The 7,783-nt window shown below is 51.8% G+C and overlaps 1 protein-coding gene across 1 annotated transcript; it reads left to right on the top strand.

Moving 5' to 3' along the window:
• The first annotated feature begins 1,176 nt into the window (after window positions 1-1,176).
• LOC101912615 (vigilin-like) lies at window positions 1,177-7,523 on the top strand. The gene is made up of 8 exons (XM_055793299.1): window positions 1,177-1,303; window positions 2,224-2,378; window positions 2,716-2,931; window positions 4,573-4,779; window positions 5,257-5,472; window positions 6,311-6,517; window positions 6,732-6,839; window positions 7,401-7,523. Exons 1-8 carry the CDS (start codon window positions 1,228-1,230, stop codon window positions 7,521-7,523), a joined length of 1,308 nt encoding a protein of 435 aa, XP_055649274.1. The 5' UTR covers window positions 1,177-1,227.
• The last annotated feature ends 260 nt before the right edge of the window (window positions 7,524-7,783 follow it).

The following is a 7,783-nucleotide window of genomic DNA, read 5'->3' as shown; positions in this document are numbered from 1 at the left end:
TGCCTTTGCACTTCCCTTGCGGCCAGAAAGAGAGAAGTTGCAGATCCGTTGGTCCCATCCTTAGCAGGAGTGGGCACCCAGGCACGGCCTGAGCAGACACTGTAACAAGAAATACAAGCCTTTTAGCCCCTGTGGATCAAGCACAAGAGCAGCCTTCTTTCTGCAGCATTACCCTTAGGGAAATGCTGTGACATCCTTGACAAAGACATGCACTGCTGCAGAAAGTCCGGGGCTTTTCTGAAGTGGGCTGGGAAAGGCATGTTCACCCAGCATGTAAGGAGTCTCACTTGTCCAAGAGCATGTCACTGAGAGGCCCAGAGCCTGTAAAACTTTGGCAACACGGGTCTGTGCAAGAAGTAGGGAGGTGTTCTTTGTATTAAAATATGAAAACAGATAAAGTAGAGACAGGAAAGTAAAACCCAGCTGCAGGATTAGGCCTCTCTTCCTAATGTTCCTAACCTTGAGAGAAGAAACTGTTGGGCTGCATGATGTACTGTAGTGGGCTTTGCAGGTAGTTTTTTTGTTTGGGTGATTGTTTTTCGGGGGGGGGGGGGCGCATTCTAGAAGCAGTTCCAGCAGAGTCTGCTACCAGGAGGCTGTGGTATTTACTGTGGGCTGTGAGACTGTATGTGGAGCGGAAGGGAAGGTCACGCTCGGTAGAGCCTGTTGTGGGAGGGATTGCAGAGGAGCTGGAGACACCAGGAGCTGCTCTCTGGGCCCCAGGTGCTCATGCTCGGTTGGTAATCAAGGCGTAAGTTTTTCAGGAAGAGGCAGCATCCTGGGCTCTTTTTTGTTTTCTCTCCAGGGTTCCACAAGGGTCTTGCACTGCCTATGTGTACCTTGGGAGACTGGTTTTAAAACTGCACGCCATTAATACTTGATAGATTAATGAGAGTATGCTTTAACAGCTTGGGGTGTCCCCCTTTCCAAGAGGCTTCTTAGGTTGCACATCCTCTGCCTTCTTAACGAGGAGCTCTGGTTTTGATGCCCGCTGTGCTATGAGGAAAAATCCCCCCTGAGTTTCTGTGTGGTTCAGCAAGAGAACAGGGCAGCAGACTGGCCCTGTAGGCGCTTCTCAAGAGGCCGGCTGGAAAAGTGCTCAGTAAACACGTCTTTTGCCTTCCTGGAGTGACTTGTGTGCATCTTGAATGGTGCTGGTAATAGTGTTGCCTCCTCTGTCTCTTCCAGTGGCATACCCAGATTGTGTGTGTGCGTGGGAGGTCGACGATGAGCTCGGTGGCACTTTTGACCCAGGAGAGCTTTGCCGAACACCGCAGTGGCTTGACGCAGCAGCAGGTGAAAGGTGAGAAGACACAGCTGAGTTCCTGTGATGTGCCTCTAAATAGAAACTGCGCAGGCAAGGTTCCTTGCTGTTAGCCAAGCTCGCTCCATGCCTCCGGCTCCCCCTAAGTGTCCAGGCACGGCGTTCGCCATTCCTAGGCTGGCGGCCTGCCAGACTCTGGCTTTCCACCCACAGGAGCACATCGGTGGTGCTGCACAGTGCAGGGCCAGGCGGAGGCAAGCCTCAGATCTTCACAGAGCTCTGGCTAGCAACGCTGTCAGCCGTGGGGCAGGGCATGTGCAAGCATGGGTCATTGGGCTGCAAGAGAGCCTCGTGGGATCAGTGTGCTGGATTGTCACTTCCTCCTTTGCTCAGCCAGGTGTTGGGGAAAGTCATTATAACCGTATTGACTGACTCACTGATGGGTCTCGGCACCCATTCTCCAGCTGCGAGCTGGCCCGCTTGGCACAGCCCAGTGCACAGCTGAGTCGAACATAAGCTACAGGCTTTCCCTGGACTCTGCCCCAACTAGAGTGCTTCTGCTTCTCTCTGCCTTCTTCCTGGGCATGTGTCTGTCTTGTCCCCTTCTGACCTACAGCCTTGCTGTGTCCCTTTGATTTCTTTCTGCTTGGCCTGTTGTCCCCTGATGAAGCTCCTCCTCTCAACAAAGTTGGCGATAATGTGCTTGTTTGCTGCCACCATTCACTTGCACGGTTGCTTCCTGCATCCATGGCGGCACCTACTGCAGTCTGTGCTGTGCTGAGCTCAGCTGTGCTCCCGACTCGGCTGCTCTCCACAAGCATAACTGTAGCAGGATGAATAGTAGTGCACAAGTCCTTTGTTGTCCCTCTTTGATGATGCCTCAATAGAGTTGCACTGCCTATGAATGGGGGCGTTTCTGTGGGGAGAGCATCTCATTTGCCTTGTTTGCTTCACCGCAGTAACAGCTTTAAACTCTGAAGAAGAGAAGGATCCTCCCACCTACGAGGAAGCCTTCCCTGCGCTCCCTGAGAAAGCACCATGTTTGGAAGCTGCCCCGGAACCTGCTGGGCCCTGGAGCAAAATCCGGCCAATAAAGGCTTCTGTCATCACTCAGGTTGGTGGGAGTGGGTGTCTTATCTCCCTCCTTTTCATCCCTCCAAAAAGTAGGTGAAGTGAAGCTTTCCCTGGAGTATGAAATCCCTTAGTGTGTCAGAGTAACTGCCTCTTTGCTGTCCTTTGCCCTGGCGCACAAGGAAGACTGCAGCTGAATGCTAGGACTGCTCTGGAGGGGGAGGGATGTGTTGAAAAACTGCCCAGAAGAAGCTCTGCATCCCTGTTGCACAGATAGCTGGAACAGGCCTGAAGGGAGGATTGCAGAGGGAGGCACTGACAATCCAAAGCACACTGACACCTTGCTGTGCCCTGCTTGTGTCTGTCCCGTGGCTGAGCAGGTGTTCCATGTGCCACTGGAGGAGAGGAAATACAAGGGCATGAATCAGTTTGGAGAAGGCGAGCAGGCCAAGATCTGCCTTGACATCATGCGGAAGACGGGAGCTCACCTGGAGCTGTCTCTCGCAAAGGACCAGGGCCTTTCGATCGTGGTCTCTGGCAAGGCGGAAGCAGTCACGAAGGCTCGGAAGCAGATTGTCGCTCGACTGCAGACTCAGGTGAGGGCATCTAACTGTTTCTGCCTTCGTCTTTGCTCTTCCCCAAGACTCGCAAATGCTTTGAGACCCTTGGGCCCGTGTGCTTGTAAGCCAAAGAGGTATGACTAACTCAGCTTTGCTGTACGTTTTCAAAGCACCCAACTGGCAATTTGGAATGGGAATGAGGCTTAAAATAGGGTTCCAAGGTAATTACAGGCCGTGGTGTTGCATGAAGCGTGGAGTCTGCGATCTCTGGAACATTTGAGTTGCAACCAGTGACTTTGTGCTGAGGTGCTGGTGCTGGAGGGGGTGCAGGAGCCTCACACACAAAGCTAGTAGTGTGTGAGAACGGGACTGTGCTTTTCCTGAAGTCCTTCAGAGGAGAACGTGGAAGGCTGGGAGAAAGAGAAGTAGAGGAAAGGAAGTCCTGCCAAAAGCCAAAAGCTTCGGGTCAGGGTTCTGCATTGTGTAACTCAAGGCACACTGGTAAGGAGCCACAACCCTGTTGTTTCGGTTGCTTCAGTCCTCTAGGTTTTGATCTCTTACCTTAAGGTTCTTGAGCTCATAGTCAAGGTGGTAGCTCTTGTTAGGATGTATCGCAGCCAGGTGTTGCAGTGTGTTTTAAAGCATAATGCCAAAGGTAGGTAATGCAATGTTAATACCATGTCTGCTTAGCGCTGTTCAGCCCCTGTGTCATACCCTGCCAGAGGAAAGAGAAAGGAACGAAACCCTACATCCACAATGTGCATCTGAAAAAACAGTTCAGGTCGTGCCGCCACAGACCCGTGAGCCACTGTTCTCAAATATACCTCCTTCTGCCCTGGCCCCAGGTCTGGAAGGTGTGTCTGTATTCCAGCTTCTCTTGGGCTTGGCTAGCTTCAGGACAGGAGCACAGAGCTGAAAAGTCACACCGAGTGATCTTTTCTTCATCTTTTATTTTTCCATTATAGCTTGAATGTTCATTGTCTGATTGCTGTTAGTGGTTACCTAATCACAGGGATCAGGAGCACGATAGCAGTCATCAGCTACCAGACCTGTAAAAACTCAGTGAGAAGGGAAGAAGTCAGGAAGCCCTTGTATAGAGCAGCCCTTTAATGGTAGATTGAGAAGGACCCCTTTTGCATGTGGGGCCTTCTAGAAGCAGTCCCAGGAGCAGCATGTGCTACACTTGAAGACGCCTTAGCACTTAAGTAGCGGTAAGCATCTGCTAGCTGCCTGCCTCCTGCAGTAGGTTTCTGGTGTTGAATTTCTCTTTCCTAGGAGTCGTACTGTATGTCTTGTTCTCTGTAGCCTTGGCAGCAGATGCCAGAGTTCAGATAAACTCCAGCTGTGCGCTGCCATCTCAGTTGTTGCCTGGTGTCTTACGCTGGAGGAGAGGCACCTCCTCGTCTGTGTCGGAAGGCCTTTGCTAATTCAGAGTACTGCTCCTGTGCAAACAGAAGGGTTTTGAGGGAAAGGTGGGCTTTATACTCCTGGCATAGAGGCACTGTAGATCAGCTGGTACAGTGTCAGCCCTCGGACAGAATGTGCTGGGAAGGCGTTGTGTTTGCTCTGAGGAGCAGTACCGCTGAGCAGCGTCTGCCTTGCTTTCCCTGGCTCTGTTCCTGTGGATCTGCCAGTGCAGGCAAGGCTTTTCACAGATGCTTGGTTCTTCTGCCGCAGGCTTCAGCGACAGTTGCCATCCCCAAGGAGCACCACCGTTTTGTCATTGGAAAGAAGGGTGAGAGGCTGCAGGACCTGAAGCTCAAAACTGCAACCAAAATGCAGGTCCCCCGCCCAGATGACCCCAGCAACCAGATCAAGATCAGCGGCACTAAAGAAGGGATTGAGAAGGCCCGGCACGAGATCCTGCTTATCTCCGCTGAGCAGGTACCTCAGTACTGTGATCTCTCTCATGGCATTAGCTGGTCAGCCTTTTTGCTTCCCCACGGTATAGTCGGAGTTTGTAGCCACCGTGGCTACAGTCAGTGGCTAACGTTAGCCTGAACGGAGACGTATACTGTGCCACTCGCCGGCTGTATGAGCACCGCTGCCAGGTCCTGAAACTTCTTGTGCTGCGTTTTGTCCATCTCTGAAGCCCAAACAAGCATTTGATAGTTGAAGTGAAGCGTCTTAGGTGCCAGCTGGGATAAGGCAGGAGATCACAGGGGTGAATATCGTAAACAAGGAGCAGCAGCAGCAACCGTATTTGTAGATTGAAAGAGGTGGAGATCTACAAGCCCGCAAACTGAGAAGGTTGCTTGGGCCAGAGTGTCAGGCAGGACACCCCTGGGAACTTAGCTGTGCCTGGCAGAGACTGTAATATAGAGGGCAGTTCCCACCAAGGTCTGTTGTGGGCTCTTCCAGGATAAGCGTGCCGTGGAGCGGCTGGACGTGGAGAAAGTGTACCACCCTTTCATTGCTGGCCCTTACAACAAGCTGGTGAGGGAGCTCATGCAGGACACAGGGACGCGCATCAACATTCCTCCACCCAGTGTCAACAAGACCGAGATAGTCTTCACCGGAGAAAAGGAGCAACTAGCCCAGGCTGTGGCTCGCGTTAAGAAGATCTATGAGGAGAAGGTACGGATGGTCCATAAAGCTTCCCACCTTCCCCTGGCACCCGCTCCTAGGCACTCTTCCCTTCTTGTTCTACTTTTGTGCATCCCTCGGTTGCATCTGGCTCAGCAGCCCTTGCAGTACATGACCCCGAATCCTACCGTTTCCTCACTCGGCAGAGTGGGAGCTGGGCTGATACTATCCGGGAGGTGACAGATTTCTGGCTTTTCTGTATCGTGGGACTTAGCAGGCCACCAAGAGCTCCCCTGGCTGTTGTTCACACTAAGGAAGGAAAGAAGTGTGAAGCCTACAGTGGTGGCCAGCTGACAGTATCAAAGTTGCTACATAAGCAGAAGTTGCTGAAGAGTGAATGTCACTCCAGTTTATTTCCCACAGCCAACGCTGCTGTGAATATCCTTGTTGTGGGTTGCTGGGCTGTTTCTCCTCGTGGTTAGGTCTGTATTTGTACCGGTCTGGATTTCAACAATCGGCTTATAGCCTGCACAGTGTTGCATCACAGCACTGCCTGGGAGACGGCTGGGAGTTGAACCCTGTTGTCCAACGGGGGGACGGGGACGACGACAACGACATGCCTGTGTGTGTGTGTGTGGTCTCTTGCATGCCGTGTCCCAGGGAGCTTGACCCAGCATACTAGTTTTGTACTTCCCCTGTGAATTTTTGAGCACAAGGCTTTCTGTAGGCAGGGGTCCAAGGGGTGCTAGGGTACTGCCGAGCCACTGTGCTCAGCTTGGCTTTGCTCTTTGCTGGGTGCAGAGTTTGACTGCATCTTGTGCCTCTTCCTGTCGCTCTTGTCCTTCCCCGCCCCCTTGCGATTGATGCCTCAGTGTCTCTGCCCCTACAGAAAAAGAAGACTACTACTATTGCAGTGGAGGTGAAGAAGTCCCAGCACAAGTATGTCATCGGCCCCAAGGGGAATTCCCTGCAGGAGATCTTGGAGAAGACTGGAGTCTCTGTCGAGATCCCACCCACTGACAGTAGCTCGGAGACGCTGATACTGCGAGGCGAGCCTGAAAAACTTGGGCAAGCATTGGCTGAAGTCTATGCAAAGGTACTGACAAGATGGGCTAGGCCTCCTTTGAAGGTCCCGCGAAGATACATTTGTGAGCACTGACAGGTGTAGCGGGGGTGGTCTCTCTTGGGCCATTAGAGGTGCAGCTTAGAAGTCAATACCGGAGGTGCAGCATGGGAATTGGAACTGAATTGTTGTGAAGGCCTCTCCCAGTTTGTCCATCAAACAGCTTCTCTGTTTTTCTGTCTCTCAGGCCAACAGTTTTACCGTCTCCTCGGTCTCTGCCCCCTCTTGGCTTCATCGTTTCATTATTGGAAAGAAAGGACAGAACCTGGCCAAAATAACTCAGCAGATGCCAAAGGTATGGATGAGCTGGTTAGCTTAGCACCCCCGGCGTAGAAAAAGGTTTAGTCCAGATCACTCGTCACGGAAGAGAGAGGTGTCTTCTAGCGTGGGTAAACCCAGGGGGAAATGACACAGATCTTTGCTGTTCAAGGGAACCCTCTCTTTTACTGCTGCAAACACTGCTCCTCCTATGTTATTGTCATGGGTTGAGCCCTTCCGAGGAAGCTTTATGTGGTGCTGTTTTGAGAACTGATGTAGTAGGATACCTGGAAATGGCGAGTGCAGCGAGGCTTCTCCCTGGTGAGTTAGACGGTATCTAGATAAAGGCTAGATGAGTAAACTTCTCCAAAGCCCTTGCAGAAACTGGGACAGCACCAGAGCCTTGGGCTCTAGGCACTGCCATATGGCCGAAATCGTTAAGTTACTGACTTGTAAAATTGTGGGGATTTTGTTTGGGCTTTTTGGGAAGGAGCGCATCTCTTAGTGGCAGGGATGGATGGTGTAGGCCTGACCAAGAGCATTGGCCTGGCTTGGATCTTGGCAAATTCTTAAGAGATTCATTGTCTTTCACCTCAAGGTTCACATCAAATTCACTGGAGGAGAGGATAACATCACTTTGGAAGGACCTACAGAAGATGTGCATGTGGCTCAGGAACAGATTGAAGCCATGGTCAAGGAACTGGTGAGCTGGAGTTACTAGTTCCGGTAAGAAACTGGGGGAAGAAGGGGCAACAGAGCAGAGGGCCCCTGCTTAGGGCCAGAAAAAATTAGAACTTGGTTTTTGGCAATTGTTCATTGAAACACGTACTTTGTGTGCTAACGCAAACTGTCAGCATTCCTAGAGTTGTATGTAACATGCTGCCTGTGTGGCTGAGGGCTGCCCAGCAAGTGTGATGTGTGTGAGAGACACAGTTTAACTGTGAAGTGAGTGGGGAGTCCCGATCTGCGTTTCCGTGTTCC

The sequence above is a fragment of the Falco peregrinus genome, unplaced genomic scaffold, assembly GCF_023634155.1.
Source record: "Falco peregrinus isolate bFalPer1 unplaced genomic scaffold, bFalPer1.pri scaffold_19, whole genome shotgun sequence".
Lineage (NCBI taxonomy): Eukaryota > Metazoa > Chordata > Aves > Falconiformes > Falconidae > Falco > Falco peregrinus.
This window is presented reverse-complemented; position numbering and strand designations above follow the sequence as displayed.

Excerpts from the sequence above, each read along its gene's own strand:
- LOC101912615 (XM_055793299.1), top strand. The coding sequence starts at position 1,228 with ATGAGCTCGGTGGCACTTTTGACCCAGGAGAGCTTTGCCGAACACCGC. Across the intron at positions 1,304-2,223 it reads GACGCAGCAGCAGGTGAAAG|TAACAGCTTTAAACTCTGAA; the intron begins GTGAGAAGACAC and ends GCTTCACCGCAG. Across the intron at positions 5,473-6,310 it reads AGAAGATCTATGAGGAGAAG|AAAAAGAAGACTACTACTAT; the intron begins GTACGGATGGTC and ends CTGCCCCTACAG.